This window comes from Salminus brasiliensis, chromosome 12 (genome assembly GCF_030463535.1).
Source record: "Salminus brasiliensis chromosome 12, fSalBra1.hap2, whole genome shotgun sequence".
Taxonomy (NCBI): Eukaryota; Metazoa; Chordata; class Actinopteri; order Characiformes; family Bryconidae; genus Salminus; species Salminus brasiliensis.
This window is the reverse complement of record NC_132889.1, coordinates 38,905,381-38,922,987: the sequence shown is the minus strand read 5'-3', so window position 1 is coordinate 38,922,987 and position 17,607 is coordinate 38,905,381. Positions and strand designations below refer to the sequence as shown.

Genomic DNA, 17,607 nt, shown 5'->3' with positions numbered 1-17,607 from the left:
CATATTTAGTGCAGGGGGTCCTGGTTACTGGATGCACAGAGTAAACAGGTCTGTCCATAACACTGTAAACGTGGCCTGCAGCTCAGCTTTAGTGGATCATGGACTTCATGGACCAACAGGAGGCAGCAGGTACAGCTGAGGCTGTGTGCTTTCACCCATTCTCTTAAGTCCTAACACCAATGACAGAATCTTCAAGGACCCCTCTGTCCATACATTTGTGGACGACACCACAGTGGTGGGCCTCATGATCAACAGTGATTAGCCTGCCAGTCAGAGAGGGGGGTTGGGTAGTTGGTGCAGCAGAAACCACCTGATGCTAAAGCACTATAGAAATGGTTGTGGCTAATAAATTTACAAACCCCCCTTACTGGTGCTCTAGAACTTCATAACACCCCTTACTCTGGCCCAGAACTTTACAGCACCCTTACTGTGGCCCAGAAATGTACAACACCTCTTACTGTGGCCCAGAACTTTACCATACCCCAATTGTGGCTTAGACCTTTACAACCTCCCCTTAATATTGTAAGAACTTTACAAACCCACTTACTGTGGCCCAGAACTTTACAATCGCCTTTGCTGTGGCCTAGGGATGTACAAGGCCCATTTATTGTGCCCAGAACTTTACAACCACCCGCCTACAACTCAAATGTGGTCCAGAACCTTACAAACCCCGCTAACCCTCCAGAACTTTATACATCACCTTACTGTTGCCTAGAATTTTATATCCCCTCCTTAATGAGGCCCAGAACTTTTCCTAAAACTTCTCTGACTGTGGCCCAGAACTTTACAAACTCCACTGACTGTGGCCCAGAACTTTACAAACTCCACTGACTATGGCCCAGAACTTCATAACCCCTTTAATGTGGCCCAGAACTTCATAACCCCTTTACTGTGGCCCAGAACTTTACATTCACCCCACTACAGCTCAAATGTGGTCCAAAATCCTACAAACCCTCCTAACTGTGGCCTGGAACTTTACAAACTGTTCTTACTGCAACACAAAACTTTACACACCTTACTGTGGCCCATTATTTCACATACCGCTCTTACTGTGGCTCAGAACTTTATACATCACCTTACTATTGCCTAGAATTTTACAGCCCCTCCTTAATGTGGCCCAGAACTTTACAAACTCCACTGACTGTGGCCCAGAACTTTACAAACTCCACTGACTGTGGCCCAGAACTTCATAACCCCTTTACGGTGGCCCAGAACTTTACATTCACCCCCCTACAGCTCAAATGTGGTCCAGAACCTTACAAACCCTTATTTTACATCCCCTCCTTGCTGTGGCCCAGAACTTTACAAACTTCACTGACTGTGGCTAAGAACCTTATAATCCCCTTAATGTGGCCTAGAACTTTACAACCACCCCCTACAACTCCTGAACCTTACAAACCCTCCTAACTGTGGCCCGGAACTTTAGAAACTGTTCTTACTGTCACACAAAACTTTACACCCCCTTACTGTGGCCCAAAACTTTACAAAACCTCTTTACTATGTTCCTGAATGTTACTTTATAACATCCTGCCTGTGGCTCAGAACATACTTTACGCCCCCTTTTCTGTGGCCTACAACTTTACAACCCCTCTTACTGCCCAGAACTTTACATACCTCAGATAATAAACAATGTCTAAAATGTGCAAAGTAAAAACTAATAGGTAGTCGTTTATTGATTTGAATTGAGAGGAAGAAGACATGAAGACATGGTTCTCCAGTTTGCCCACATATGTTTTATTTTGAGAAACAGTAGGAAGGGGTTCATCTGATAGTGGTTAATAAAGGTGGCAGTGACACTTAACACACAGTAGCATAGAAAAACATCTGTGTCATACGTGTAAAAGTTAACGTCATAGACTGCTTCTAACCTTTTTTTAGGAGCAATATAGGGACAGTCCCAGATTACACTCAGCCTGTTCGATCAGAACACAAAGGTGCTTTAGATATTCTCTGTATTAGCCCCGAAAATTTGAAACCGAAGCAAAGAACAGCCAGGTTTGTTATTATACGTCGAGAGACACGATTTCATCCATAATCTGAAAGCCCAAGGAAACATACGCTTGATCAAGAACCTTTAACCAGAGCTCCTCAAAGAATAAAGTGACAGAATCAAACAGAAGCAGACAAAAGCATCTCAGGAAACTATTTGCTCTTTCCCGAAACCATGACGCCAAACTCTTGGATGGTGATTTCTTTGTTCTTGTACTGCTGTAGCTGACGGTTCGTGATGTTTCCAGACCTCAGAGCATCCTCGATGGAGAACTTCTTGCCTGACTTTCTGTCGTGAAGAACAGACGACTCCCCGGTTGGACCCTTGACGGTGATCTCTTCCCAGTCGCATTCCTGACTCTGGAGGTTGACAAACATCTTCCAGTCGATCAAGCCCAGCTTGTAGGCCTCTTCGGGCCTCATCTCTTTGCCGGTGTCTGGGTCGATGACCACGATAGAGCGACGGAGATGGCTTTCTCTCTGCTCTCGCTTCACCCTCACCACAGACAGATTCTTCTGTAGCCTTTCGATTTCTTCGTCTTTCTCTGTGGTGATCCGTCTCAGGTCGGACAGCTCTTTCTGTAGGGACGCTACCCGGATTTCCAGGTTCCTGCTGTTGTCCAGCGGAAGAGACTCTGTGATCTGTTTGGTTTCCTTTGAGGTGATCTGGATCTCAGCCTGGAGTTTTCTGATTTCGTTCTGGAGGCGCTGGTTCTCCTGCTGGAGTCTGTTGCTCTCGTCACGGATGTAGTCCAGCTCCTTGGACGACTTTGTGTTCGTGAACTCTATTTCGGTCAGTCTAGACGTGATGGTGGTAAGCTCCAGGTCCAGCTCCTGCCGACGCCTCGTTTCCTCCTCGAGACTTCTCTTCAGCCTCTCGATTTCAAGCTCGGCTTCGGGATCCGTCTCCACCTGAACCTTCTCGGTGCGGACGACTTTCTCGCGGACCTCCGTTCTCTCGAGCGTCTCCTGCTGCTGAATCAGGGCGTTGTACTCTTTCTCCAGGAGGACGCGCTTGTGCCTCTCCTCCTCCACCTGGAGCCGTAGGATGGAATGCTCCTTCTCCTGCTGAGGGTCTTGCTGCAGGACCACTTTCTGTTTGACCGTGACCTTCTCTCTGTTCTCCTTGTCCCGGATCTCTAGCTCATTGAGGCGAACTCTCAACCTCTGAATTTCGAGCTCAGCGTCTCTGCGGGCTCTGCGCTCACGCTCGAGTTCCTCCAGCTGGAGGTCCAGATCAGTCTTTTGACGCTGCAGCCGGGCAAGCTCCTCTTTCAGGATCTCCCTCTGCCTCACCTCGTTGCTGATCTTCTCAGTGAAGGTCTCACATTCGGACCTCAGGAGAGGGTCTTGCTCCATCTTCACCACCTCCTGCTGCACAATCTTCTCCCTAACCTGGGACAAGTCAAGCTTCCTCAGCCTGATCTTCTCCTCGCTGGAAGCCCGCTCTCTCTCCAGGTCCAGTCGCTTCCTCTGTTCCTCGGCAAGTTTCCGCTTCAGGCTCTCGATCTCCTCTTTGGTTTTAGGGTCTTCTCTGTATTGGAGGACCTCATTAACCACCTCTTTGGTCTGCACCTGAGGCTTGGTGTCTTTCCACCTCTGAATCTCGTCCCTCAGTTGGATGATCTCGATCTCACATTTCTCTGTCTGATGGGTCTTGTCCACAATATCGTTCCTGAGCTTCTCCAGCTCTCTTTCGGTTTCGGGGTCGATCTTGTACCTGATCACCTCCTTGATGATTTCCTTGTATTCAATCTGTGGGCCCCTGTTCTTCAGCATGATCAGCTCCTCCTGGAAGGACTTCAGCTGGAGCTCGGCATCTCTGCATCTTCTCTGCTGCTCCACAAGTTCTAGCCTGAGATTGGCAACCTCGGTTTCTGCCTTGGGATCTGGTCTAACAATCTCGCGGACCTTCTCCTGGATGATGATCTTTGACTTCTCCTCCTCGAGGCTCGAGATCTTCCGCTGGATGTCGGTTCTCTCTCTCTGAGCGGACATGCGCTTCGCCTTTTCGTCCTCAAGCTGCCTGCGCAGGTTCTCCACCTCCCTCTCCAGCGCAATATCCTTCTCCACCTTAAGAACCTCTCGGATGGAGATTTTCTCCTCGGCCATGGCCTTCTCCTTTTCTAGGCGCCTTAGCTTTTCTAGCAGGAAGCGAAGCTCGTCCTCCAGCTGTTTTCGGTTATCGATTTCTTTCTGCTTCCTCTCAAGGAGCAATCTGTACTCGCTCTCAAGCTGGGGGTCGTTTTGCACCTTGATGACTTCTTCCTCTTTGATGACCTCCTGCTCCTTGGTCTTCTCCACAGAGAGGACATTGATTTGCTTCTGGATCTGAATGACCTCATTGTCCTTGACCATCTTTTGCCTCTTGAGCTCCTCCAGCTCTTCCCTCAGCTTCCTCACCTCCTCCTCCTGTCCTCGGTCTCTTTCAATGCGGAGAACCTCCTTGACCGTGTACAGCTGAGCGCCTTCTTTCATTTCCGTCTCAACACCTCGCAGCTTCACCCGCAGCGTGTCCAGCTCGCTCTCCAGGATACGGGTGGTCCTGCGCTCGTCCGAGAGCTTCTGCTGGACTTTGTTGAGTTCTTCGTCCAGCTGAGGGTCAGGCACTTTCTTGATCAGCTCTTTCTTCACGATTGTGTCTTGTGGTTTTTGACCCTCCAGCACATAGATGTCAGTCTGCAGGGTTTTGATTTCATTCTCCAGCTGTTGCCTCTTCAGAATCTCCTCATCCAGCTGCTTCTTGATTCTCCAGGGTTCCTCTCCAGGAGCGCTTGCCTTCACGGACTGAACATTCTGCTGGACTATGTGTACCTCCGGTTGCTGTAAGACAATGAAGTACCATACACTGAGTCCACAAGCTATATTTGTAATGCAACCTAATGGCTTTTTTGGTTGCCTGGGTGTTCTACCTGATTGAGCAGACTTTGTGCAAACTCCAGGTTCTGCAGACGTTGTTTGTTCACTGCGTTGACCTCTGTGAATTTGCCCTCGATGGCTGCTTCCTATAAAACAGAACACAAAGATAAGTTTGTTTTAAAGAACAACATATTTATTCGTTCATTTTAATTCGTTTTCTTATACGTTGTTTGGACAAAAGTATTGGGACACCTACACATTCCACCTGCAGGAGCTCTTTTTATGACATCCCATTCTAAACCCATAGGCATTATTAATCTGGAGCTGGTCCCCCTTTGCTCTAAGCTCTACCAGCAGCAGCAGGTCTGGAGCTCTGCTGCAGTTACTGAGTCAGTTGGAGGCTTTTCTGCACTCTGCTCTGAGCTCAGCACTCGGCCCTGACCCCGCTCTGTAACTTTACGTGGTCTGACAGACACTCGGTGGACACTGAGCTGCTCTCTGTGAGCTGTTCCTCCTAAACTCTTCCACTGTTCAATAATAACACCACTCACAGCTGATGGAGGAAGATCTAGGAGGGAGGAAATTTCACCAGCTGACTTGTTGTTGTTGGTGCAGCGGTGTCTCCTATTACATACAGAACCACGCTGGAGTTCAGTGAGCTCTTCAGAACCACCCGTTCTTTCACTGATGTGTGGAAGAAAGACAGACTGCAGGGCTACAGGCTGGAGGTTATACAGCTGTGGCAGCGGGAACTGAATCAGACATCTGAACTCAAAGAGTAAGAGGTGTCCCAATATTTGTCCATGTAGTATATCTTGTTTCTGCTGGTTTTGGAGATGTTTTAAATATATTTACAGTACCTCTCCCTTGACTCTCAGGGCAGGAGATTCCAGTTTGCTCCTCTTGTACGTCTGTGGGACCAAGCCATCTTCAAGATCAAGAATGGACTTGAACTTCTCAGCATCCCCTTCATAGTCCTGAAAGGTCACACACACACACACACAAGCGTGTTGTATTACATAGGCTATTGAACACTGAACATCTGCAAAGTTCATCTGCTACATGATCCTGCAGAGGGGGGTTCCTCATACCTTGACAGCCTGCTGGTAAAGCTGTGCATTCTTTGAGACGTTGTTCAAGTCCGACTCCTTTCTCGCGATGTCTGAGAGCAGATTCTGAATGAAAAGAAGAAGCGAGAGGTACATCAATGAATGACCAGCTTTATTAAGTGATGATACAGAGAAGCTGCACTAAATCTTCAGAGTGGGCAGGAACACATACTCTCTGGTTTTTCAGCTTGGCCTCCACCTGCCTGATGTCATCAGTCTCATGTGGTTCATAGTTGGGCACACGGGAGAGCCAGCTGTTCAGGTTGTCGTAATCGTTGCGGTAACTGTTGTACGCAGTTTTAGCTCTCTGCAGACTCTGAGTTCTACAAGACAGAAGCAGTGGAGGAATGATGATGAAGTGAATATGCTGATATACTGATATTTTCAGTAGTTGAAAGGCTTTCGGTCTCGCATAGTAACGTTGTCTACCAGTTTTCCCAGCAGCCGGCCAGATATTTCTCCAGATTCTCCAATAAGACGCCCCTGTTTCTGTACCGTAACAGTGTGTGTTTTTATGGTAAGAGTGTACTGTAGATGTGATGGTGGGTCAGTCAGGAGTGTACTGTAGATGTGATGGTGGGTCAGTCAGGAGTGTACTGTAGATGTGATGGTGGGTCAGGAGCGTACTGTAGATGTGATGGTGGGTCAGTAGTGTACTGTAGATGTGATGGTGGGTCAGTCAGGAGTGTACTGTAGATGTGATGGTGGGTCAGGAGCGTACTGTAGATGTGATGGTGGGTCAGTAGTGTACTGTAGATGTGATGGTGGGTCAGGAGCGTACTGTAGATGTGATGGTGGGTCAGGAGCGTACTGTAGATGTGATGGTGGATCAGGAGTGTACTGTAGATGTGGTGGTGGGTCAGGAGCATACTGTAGATGTGATGGTGGGTCAGGAGCGTACTGTAGATGTGATGGTGGGTCAGGAGCATACTGTAGATGTGATGGTGGGTCAGGAGCATACTGTAGATGTAATGGTGGGTCAGGAGCGTACTGTAGATGTGATGGTGGGTCAGGAGTGTACTGTAGATGTGGTGGTGGGTCAGGAGCATACTGTAGATGTGATGGTGGGTCAGGAGCGTACTGTAGATGTGATGGTGGGTCAGGAGCATACTGTAGATGTGATGGTGGGTCAGGAGCATACTGTAGATGTGATTGTAATAAAATCTACTTTGATGGGGCTGATATTTGCTTTCCACGTTGTGGTCTAAAATAAATGGACAGCATCCTCTTGTGACTGATCATCGTTATTTAACCTTTTAAAATGATTATAATGGGTAATAATGAAGAAATTTGTAAAGACAACATGTCAATACATATTTTAGTAACACTTTTTTATTGGTTCGAAATGTGAGCTCACCTGGAGTCGATCTGCCTGTTGAGGTTATCGTAGCGTTTGCTGAGTTTCTGGACGTCGGCCTCCTGCCTCTCGATATCAGGGCAGTGCTCCTGGACCTTGTTCACCATGTTATCACAGCTGACCTTAGCAGACCTCAGATTCTGCTCCATCTCCGGAACTACAGACTTCTTCAGCCGCAGATCAGATGCCATGTCCTGTTACATAGATAATAAGGCATTTGTGAATATTATTATTAATATTATTATTACGTTTTTTTTTTACAGTAATATTATTTTCTGTTAACAATAATGACTAGATGGTTAAAGTATTTCTTACAGCGAGTTCCCGCTGAGTCCTCTCCAGAGAGCTGAGGTCGGCTGGAGCCACCTCTTCTCTAGCCAGTCTGTTCTCGTAGGTGGACAGCAGGTTTTTGGCGTTCTGTATGGAGTTCTCCAGGCGGTTGGAGTTCTGAAGTCTGTGGGAACAAATTGGTTAAAGAAAATAATCAAAATCAATCGTAGGGGGCGCTCTATAATGCTCTATAATAATCATATGATCCACACGCTCATTCTGACAGACTGTAATACACTACAGGAAGCGTAGGGGGCGCTCTATAATGATCATATGATCCACACGCTCATTCTGACAGACTGTAATACACTACAGGAAGCGTAGGGGGCACTCTATAATGCTTTATGATGATCATATGATCCACACGCTCATTCTGACAGACTGTAATACACTACAGGAAGCGTAGGGGGCGCTCTATAATGCTCTATAATGTTCATATGATCCACACGCTCATTCTGACAGACTGTAATACACTACAGGAAGCGTAGGGGGCGCTCTATAATGCTCTATAATGTTCATATGATCCACACGCTCATTCTGACAGACTGTAATACACTACAGGAAGTGTAGGGGGCGCTCTATAATGCTCTATAATGTTCATATGATCCACACGCTCATTCTGACAGACTGTAATACACTACAGGAAGTGTAGGGGGCGCTCTATAATGCTCTATAATGTTCATATGATCCACACGCTCATTCTGACAGACTGTAATACACTACAGGAAGTGTAGGGGGCGCTCTATAATGCTCTATAATGTTCATATGATCCACACGCTCATTCTGACAGACTGTAATACACTACATATAGTTTTTTTTGCAGAGAACGACAGGTAGATTACTGGATTAATTGATTAATATTTGATAACTTAATCCTGTTAATAATTTGGAAACGGTACGTACTTGTCATCTGCACACTTCAGCAGCTGGTCGACTTTGTTGTATTTGCTGTTAGTCTCGGCCACCTTGGAGTAAAGCTGAGGGGCGCTGGCAGCCTTGGGGCTGGATTTGAGGAAAACCTCAGCTTCCTGAACTTTGGAGGTCTTCTCTGGCTCTATCCTACGAACGGCAGAGGCGATGTCCTACAAGCAAGCAGCAACATTAGCTTCTCAAACACAGCGCTGTACATTCAAACAGTGGGGTTAGGTTACTCCCTCTATGAAATAATAATAAAAATAATAATAACAATAAAAAATATCTGCAAGGGACTGAAGTATGAAGTGGAGCGTACATAAAGGCATCAGGCATCACCTTGAAGCCTGAATTGTGTCCATACTTTTGATCATGTTTATAGATAAGAAATGTATATATATATATATATATATATATATATATATATATATATATATATATATATATATTTCCCCACTGTGGGACTAATAAAGGACTATCTTATTATAGAAAAGGGGTTCTTAAGGGTTCTCTAGTAAAGGTGCTGATTCTACATAGAACCGTGACTACTCACAGAACCCCCTGAATGCTAAAATGGCCCTTTACCTGGTTGGGAAAATGTTAGAAAAATTTGAGTGCGCCTCACTGTCTGGGTCTTACCTTCATGTGCTGCAGCCTGTCGTAGCTGTCCTGCACCGGGCGGGTCTGCTCCATAGGGGGGCGCACTTCATTGTAAATGGCCTTCTCCTGTTTATCCAGGTCATTCACCACTTTATCCAGTCCGGCCATCAGCTGACGGCACTGCTGCTCCTGCTTATCTGTGGTTTCGAGAGAGCAAGAGAGAGAGAGAGCGAGAGCAAGAGAGAGAGACAGGGAGTGAGTCATTGAGAAGTGAACGCTGTCCTGTCCTGAATACTACCTGTCAGGTGTTTCTGCTGGTGGCCTTTTTGTTGTAACTTGATTGAATTAGTCTGGCAGTAATGTTTACTGATGTTCAGATCTGAGTTTCAGGACATGATCATTTCAGAATGTTCTGAATAAAGTTCTTACTTATTATTAAATGTAGGATATATTCTTTCTCAAAACAAGCGTGTGTAGTTTTGATTATTTATTATTAGAAGTGTATTAGCTATTGACAGCTGGCAATAAAAACAGGCCTATTTATGAATGTTTTGGACAGATAGTTTTCCCTGAACTCTGGACAGTGCCGGCTTACAGACAGGAGGATTGTAAAAAAATAATTAAGTTCTTCATTTGAACAAGTTCTGTATTGATAAAACAGGAAATAAGAATAATAAGGCTACAAAAATGGAAATATATATATCACTGCTGTCCAATGAAAAAGATGTATCTCCAATTTCTATTGATTTTAGTTTTCTCCATGATTTGAACCCTGTAGCTGCTCTGAACACTGTATAAAAATGATGGACGAATGGACCAATAGAAATGCTCTTAACGTCCTTTCAAAGTCAAGCACATTTTTGCCTTCTCCTGTAAAGTGGAGATACATGTTTTTCATTGGGCAGCGATGAGATCTGTCTGTCTATCTGTCTGTCTATCTGTGGGTCTGTCTGTCTGTCTATCTGTCGGCCGGTCTGTCTATCTGTCTGTCTGTCTGTCTATCTGTCGGTCTGTCTGTCTATCTGTCGGTCTGTCTATCTGTCAGTCTGTCTGTCTGTCTATCTGTCGGCCGGTCTGTCTATCTGTCTGTCTGTCTGTCTATCTGTCGGTCTGTCTGTCTATCTGTCGGTCTGTCTATCTGTCAGTCTGTCTGTCGGTCTGTCTATCTGTCAGTCTGTCTGTCTGTCTATCTGTCGGCCGGTCTGTCTATCTGTCTGTCTGTCTGTCTATCTGTCGGTCTGTCTGTCTATCTGTCGGTCTGTCTATCTGTCAGTCTGTCTGTCTGTCTGTCTGTCTATCTGTCAGTCTCACTGTTTGTCTATCTGACTGTCTGTCGGTCTGACTGTGTGTCTGTCTGTCGGTCTGTCTGTCGGTCTATTTGTCGATCTGTCTGTCTGTCTGTCTGTCAGTCTATCTGTCTACCTGTCTGTCTATCTGTGGGTCTGTCTGTCTATCTGTCTGTCTGTCTGTCTATCTGTCGGTCTGTCTGTCTATCTGTCGGTCTGACTGTTTGTCTATCTGACTATCTGTCGGTCTGACTGTTTGTCTATCTGACTGTCTGTCGGTCTGGCAATGTGTCTGTCTGTCGGTCTGACTGTATGTCTGTCGTTCTGACTGTGTGTCTGTCGGTCTGTCTGTTTGTCTGTCTGTCGGTCTGACTGTTTGTCTATCTGACTGTCTGTCGGTCTGACTGTTTGTCTGTCTGTCGGTCTGACTGTGTGTCTGTCGGTCTGACTGTTTGTCTATCTGACTGTCTGTCGGTCTGACTGTTTGTCTGTCTGTCGGTCTGACTGTGTGTCTGTCTCTTTCCATAATGAAGTTATTTAAATGAAGCTGCAGGTACTGGAATTTACAGCACTGCATATTTTAAGTTTGCCAGAATAGTTTCTAGACTAATCCAGTCCAGTAAAGCGGCTCCTGGTGTTCAGACAAGGAGGAGTGTTGATTTATTATAGGATGGGTTGGTATGGATGGTGATGATCCACTAGCCATCAGTATCTAAAAGGCAGCCCCTGGTCTAGTCTGTGCACACCTTGTCCACCTGTGCTGTCCTTCCTCAGGTCAGCGAGTCGAGCCTGCAGCGCTGTCTTACTGCTGGCCAGCTTCTGCTTGGTGCTCTTCTGCTGGTTCACCAGACTGCCGGACGAGACACAGGTTAAGCATGTAAGTAGGGAACACACTTACTTCACTGTGACCTGAAGAGACTCTGATAAACAGTAGGGCTGTAACAACACACACTATATGTCCAAATGTTTGTGGACACCCCTTCTAATGAATGTATTCAGCTACTTTAAGCTGCACCCATTGCTGACACAGATGTGCAAATGCACACACAGCTTGTTTAGTCCCTGTAGAGAAGAAGTACTGCCAATAGAATAGGACTCTCTGGAGCAGATCATCATCATGAACCTATTGGCTCCATGCTGCCTAATAATGCCAGGCGTGGGCTAGAGGGGTATAAAGCCCCCCAGCATTGAGGAGCTGTGGAGCAGTGGAGGAACTGTGTTCTCTGGAATGATGGTGGTGGAGCTCCATCCAGTACTTTTGGGATAAGTTTAGGGTGATGAGGTGGGGTGGTAATTATCCAACATCCTGACTCATGAATGCTCTTGATGCTGAATGCAATCAAATTCTTACAGTAATCAAAATCTAGTAGAAAGTCTTCTTCAGAAGAAGCAATAAATGAGCAAGTGTCCCAATACTTTTGTCCATATAGTGTACCACCTGGCTCAGTGAGGTGAGTGTTTGAGTGTAAGTCAGCTCCAGTCAGTCACAGATAGCTTTACGTACTTTTCAGCAACAGAGACGGATTCGGGATCAGTGGGTGGGATCATGAAGCACACTCCAGGAGCGGACAGCGTGCGGCCGGACGCGTCCTTAACGTCCCACTTGTTGCCGTTGATCCTCAGCAGGGTGTAGCGCTCTCCTCGCAGGATCTGACCCTGTGATCATCCCAGAAAAAAACAAGCAGAACCGTCTTATCATGCGTCCTGATCCGTCTCCTCAAACCTGCTGCTAAATTCCCGCCCTGCAAATCCAAAATCCACCCCGAAATCCACTCGAGCCGCCCCGCTTATGGCTTTACATACATCAGCCGTAAGAGCCCGGAACACAAGCCGGGAATAGAGGCGGCCGTGGTTTGGCGCTCGTTCACCCACATATCTCATTCTCTCCAGGTGGAATGAGATTAGTGATGAGCCTCCTGTTCAAACAGCCTGGATTAAAGTGATGGGTTAACACAGACATGACATGCTGGGTTGTGGTGTTTAGCTCGGCTTTGAACTCCAGCCCAGAGTCCTAGAGGACAGTGAGTCAGAGATATAGTACCAGAAACCCCATATTAGAGATCAAACACCTCCACACACTGAGCATCATGCTAATTGGTGTACATTAAATTCCATTACTTGTTAGCAACATTAGCCAAACTTACCTAAAGACTTTAGACACCGAACATCTGGTTTGATTGTAGTCCCAGGATTTCACTACAGGAAGTACTAAAGCTCCTGTAGCCTATTTTACTTTTTTAATTTTTATGAATTAATTTATTCATTAATATATTTCTTAATTTAGCATTTGTATTATTTGTATTTATTCTATATAATTATATATATAATTATATATAATTAATAATATACTAATTATTAATCTTATTATAGATGAAAATGTCAGCTACTTTTATTAGTTTTAGTAATAAAAGTTTTAATTAATATTTATATTAATATAAAATTGTATATTCATTTTTGTATATCAATTATAAATAACTGATATTCAGTAATATCAATTAGTATTGATATTAATATTATTTTATTGTAATTATGTCCGTTATTTAAGTTTTCACTCTTTTCCTCCTGATTCTGGTTTTATTTATATCATTTTGGTATTTATTAATTTCAATTTCTGCTTTAAATGTATTTTTTTCTTTTTCGTACTAATTACAATTTTTTAATTTTATTAATTTCATTACATTTTTTCGTAATCTTCTCTTATTCGTATTGTTTCGGGTTTTTTAAGTTGATTCACTTCAGTTAATCTCAGTTTAAGCTCATTAAATATTATTTTTATTTTCTTTCAATCTCTGTTTGTTGTGAATGCTCGGCTACACTGAAAATGAGGGTCAGGATCAATGTTCTTCCTACTGGAGATAAAGTTTGATTAATTAACTGATTAATTGATTGATTTTTTGTTGAACCACTGCTTTAATATACTCATATATATTTACTAAACAGCCGTCATCACACTGCAGAGGGTCGCTGGTACCTCGTCTGTGTCAAATTCACACAGCGCTTCGATGGGCAGGAGCTTCTGTGGAGGGTTTTTGCGGTACTGCAGCGGCAGAACCTGCAGACTGCGGTTCTGCAGAGCCTTCACCCGGTCATCGAGGTGATCCATGGCCTTCGCCTGGTCCTACACACACACACACACACACACACACACACGCACAAGCATAAAGTTTTCCACCTATTTACTTTGAACACACACTCTATCTAACTCACTCCCTCACTCCCTCCCTCACACCCTCCCTCACTCCCTCCTTCACTCCCTCCTTCACTCCCTCCCTCCCTCCCTTACTCACTCCCTCCCTCACCCCCTCACTCACTCACTCACTCACTCCGCACTCATAACTGAAGAGAAAACAGTCGCTCTGAGTGTGTAGGCTGTACTCACCCCCAGGTCAGCGAGCAGGCCGTCCAGTTGGTACACATCTTTAAACTCAGGGTTGTACTTCTGATGGATTTCTGTTTCCAGGCGCTTCAGCAGGTCCTGAGTGTCTCTGGCCTCTTTGTGGAACTGCACAGGAGAACGTCAGGCAGTTAAAGCACAGCTCACAGTTCTCTACAGCAGTGCTTATGTTTCCACTAGGACGACGTCTGTTCACAGGGAGTGTGTTCTCTCTCTCTCTCACACACACACACACACACACACACCAGTATTACAGTCATTACTGGATTTAAGAAGCTCTGATTATGTTAGTGCTCATGTACACAGCATACTGTGGGAACTGTATGCTAAATAGGCGTGGCTAAACTTCTGTATGATAAAGGGGCAGGGCTAAAGTGCTGTCAGATGAATGGGTGGGGCTTAACTGCTTTATAATAAATGGACAGGGCAAAAGTTCTGTAGAATGAAGTGGGTGGGGCTAAACTACTGTATAATAAAGGGGCAGGGCTAAAGTGCTGTAGGATGAAGTGGGTGGGGCTAAACTGCTGTATAATAAAGGGGCAGGGCTAAAGTGCTGTAGGATGAAGTGGGTGGGGCTAAACTGCTGTATAATAAAGGGGCAGGGCTAAAGTGCTATAGGATGAAGTGGGTGGGGCTAAACTGCTGTATAATAAAGGGGCAGGGCTAAAGTGCTGTAGGATGAAGTGGGTGGGGCTAAACTGCTGTATAATAAAGGGGCATGGCTAAAGTGCTGTAGGATGAAGTGGGTGGGGCTAAACTGCTGTATAATAAAGGGGCATGGCTAAAGTGCTGTCGGATCAATGGGTGGGGCTAAACTGCTGTATAATAAAGGGGCATGGCTAAAGTGCTGTAGGATGAAGTGGGAGGGGCTAAGATCTCTCATGCAACGAGTCTGAGTTTCTATAACTGAGTGCACTTCTCTTTTTCCTGTGTTCTCCTCACCTTGTGGTACTCGTCCATGTGCTTGAGGTGGTTCTCCTCACAGATCAGCAGGTTCAGATATTCCTTCCAGTCTGCGTGGACAGCCTCCATATGGGCCTGAACACAGCACACGGTTCAGATACGCCTGGTCTACTGATACACCGACCACACGGCTACACCACTGCACCTCCCTCCTCTCATTTTAGTGTTACTAATGTAGCTAATGTAGCTAATGAATAATTACAGTGATCCCGGCTTCATCTCACACTGAGCTAAACTTCCACTGCTTGTAGGCTACGTTAGCCCTGTAGCTTTAGAGTTAAACTAACCTTCAGATACCAAACAAGTCTTGGATGATCAGCTACATTTGAAATAAGGGGGAAGCTGGGTAAATGATTTCCCACTGAATTAGAGGACTAGGGTCACTAATTAGTGAAGCCTAGCATGTTAGTATGGGCCTAACATTGGTGTGTTTGATCAAGACATTTGGTCAATAATTTTAACCACAGCTTTTGATTTAATTAAACTTGTTATACCCTAATGAAAGCAACTGGCCACACTGGTCATACTGGTGGACCAGCGTATGAGTCATGCTGGTTAACTAGCTTGGTCAGAGCTAAACTCTTCACCAGCATAGGGTATGTTTTTACTTGAGTTTGATGATTTACCAGTTACTGCTCTACCAGTATGACCAATCTGTCCAAGCTAGTTGACCAATATGACCAGCTTGATGGCCAGCTTGGTCAAGTTGGTCATGCTGGTAGACCAGCTAAACCATTAAGCTCAAACATACCCCATGCTGGTCAAAAGCCGAGCTGGTCAACCAGTTTAATGGTGATGGACCAGCTTATCAAGCCCCTTAACCATCAAAAACCAGACAGCCTGAGCTCCCAGCTGGTCTTGAGCTGGAGCTGTCAGCAGGGAGATGCATTTTTGGACTCATATATGTATATAAATGTTATAAGAAACTAAAAAAGGAAATATTCATATTTATTAATGAAACTTATTAATGAAACACTTTTCTTCGTTCTTGCTGACGTACGAAAACCTGCAGTGACTCGAGGCTCTACTTTACGGCACATCTGTTCTGGCTGATACCTCGATGACGTTCTTCCCGGGGTGTTGCTGGGCAATGAGCTTCTCTCCATCATTGTTCAGCTTAGTGATGGTCCCCTCTTTGGACTCCAGACACTTACTGATGAAGTTCTGGAATGGGACATGGTGGAAGAGAGACTGTCAGCGCTGACCCAACTCTGAACAGTTCTATTTTAAAATGCTAATTTAGCATTTATTCCTAAAATAATAATAATAATAAAATAATAATAATAATAATGGCATATTAAATAACAATAACCATCCTAACATGAACACTAATCACATGACAGGGTTAGGCCGGGTGGTGTGAGCAGTGTGTACCCCACCAAATCTCCAATGAAACCTGCACCACTGCCTTTAAGGCTAGCACTAATGAGGCTGATGTAGTGTGCTTGCTAACAAACAATGTAGGTCTTCATCCACTATGGTGCTAACTGCATATCTGACTCATCCTCAGCGTGTGGAGATGTTCATTACTCATATGATGGGTGTGTTGATTTAGATGCAGTTAGCACCATGCTAATTGGAGCATACATAATTAGCCTTCTTGTTAGCCAGCAGTTAGTCCTCTAACGAAGGCCGTCCCCAGTATCGGGCACTTCAGCGTAGTGCACATTTCCGTTCTCTGTTTTTGCTGTTTGCAATTGTTTGATATTTATTGTTTGGAAATATTGCAATATTAATATTTTAACATCGCTAACAGCACTGTAATCTCACGCATCTAGGGTGGAAATGCACACTACGCAGAATTGGGGACAGCCATTGTTAGGGATGCTTCAGTAGCCTCATAGGTCCTGTGTAATTTCGATTTTTACAGGAGTGTACGGGGGTTGACTGATGAAGCCGTATATGTTAATTTAAAGCGATAGTACATTAATGATATTTAAACATATTAATTAATTAATTTATACATATTAAAGATATTTGCCCTCATTTCGACTGTTTAAAAAACAACAACAAAAAAACATACGTCCATACCTCGTACTGTCTCTTACGGGCCGGGTAGTCCAGGTTAGTGTTGCTCCAGTCGTAACCGATCCGCTCCTCAGCCTGCTGGTCCATCCAGTACAGCTCATTAGTGCAGCGCTGCATGTAGTCCTTCAGACTGAGCAGATTCTTCTGCCGGGCAGTGGAGCTGGCCTTCACACAGACACACACACTAATATTATTGACCTCTATAACGTTAGATGATCTTACATCTTAAGTTGAGCAATATGTGATGATATTGTAATGGAATTGATATACAATGTTTTTGTCTGTTCCAACTGACGTATTAAATATTATTATTAATGTATTAAAAGTAATAAGCAGTATTTCAATGTTCTTTTTCTGTCACATTAACCACTGCTGCGTACACCTCCTAAAAAGTTAACAGCCACTTCAGCCACACAATAAGTTACACAATCATGCTTTAACACACTGCACCTCAGGTTTATTACACAGATATTAATTCTAATGCAATAAACAGAAGGAATTATTTAATTAATCATTTGGTTTAGCACTTTGTTTCTGGAGTCCCACAGGGTTCTGTTTTAGGGTTTCTGAAATTGATGCGAATTGTGGCAGTAATGTAGTTGAGAGAGTGAAGAACTAAGTTTAATGGGTAATTTCATATTTATTAATAAGATAACAAGCAGAGAAACTGTGTGGAAAGTTGAGATTGTAATATTTCAATAAATGCATCATAGAGATATTTTAATACAATCTGAATTTGGTATTTTGTATTTTGGTGTTTTTTGTCTTTTTTAAATTAAA

The 17,607-nt window shown here is 44.5% G+C and overlaps 1 protein-coding gene across 1 annotated transcript in view; it reads right to left on the bottom strand.

Moving 5' to 3' along the window:
• Nucleotides 1-1,710: 1,710 nt before the first annotated feature.
• Nucleotides 1,711-17,607, bottom strand: part of ppl (periplakin) — a 29,009-nt gene continuing 13,112 nt past the window's right edge. The window contains exons 7-22 of the mRNA XM_072693803.1: nucleotides 16,831-16,992; nucleotides 15,856-15,963; nucleotides 14,779-14,874; nucleotides 13,822-13,944; nucleotides 13,414-13,560; nucleotides 11,947-12,098; nucleotides 11,189-11,292; nucleotides 9,196-9,353; nucleotides 8,548-8,726; nucleotides 7,630-7,768; nucleotides 7,315-7,508; nucleotides 6,130-6,280; nucleotides 5,940-6,023; nucleotides 5,709-5,825; nucleotides 4,902-4,994; nucleotides 1,711-4,812 (exon numbers count right to left, since the gene is read on the bottom strand). Coding sequence (XP_072549904.1) covers nucleotides 2,143-4,812; nucleotides 4,902-4,994; nucleotides 5,709-5,825; nucleotides 5,940-6,023; nucleotides 6,130-6,280; nucleotides 7,315-7,508; nucleotides 7,630-7,768; nucleotides 8,548-8,726; nucleotides 9,196-9,353; nucleotides 11,189-11,292; nucleotides 11,947-12,098; nucleotides 13,414-13,560; nucleotides 13,822-13,944; nucleotides 14,779-14,874; nucleotides 15,856-15,963; nucleotides 16,831-16,992 — 4,677 coding nt within the window. The 3' untranslated portion in view covers nucleotides 1,711-2,142. The remainder of the gene's footprint in view (nucleotides 4,813-4,901; nucleotides 4,995-5,708; nucleotides 5,826-5,939; nucleotides 6,024-6,129; nucleotides 6,281-7,314; nucleotides 7,509-7,629; nucleotides 7,769-8,547; nucleotides 8,727-9,195; nucleotides 9,354-11,188; nucleotides 11,293-11,946; nucleotides 12,099-13,413; nucleotides 13,561-13,821; nucleotides 13,945-14,778; nucleotides 14,875-15,855; nucleotides 15,964-16,830; nucleotides 16,993-17,607) is intronic.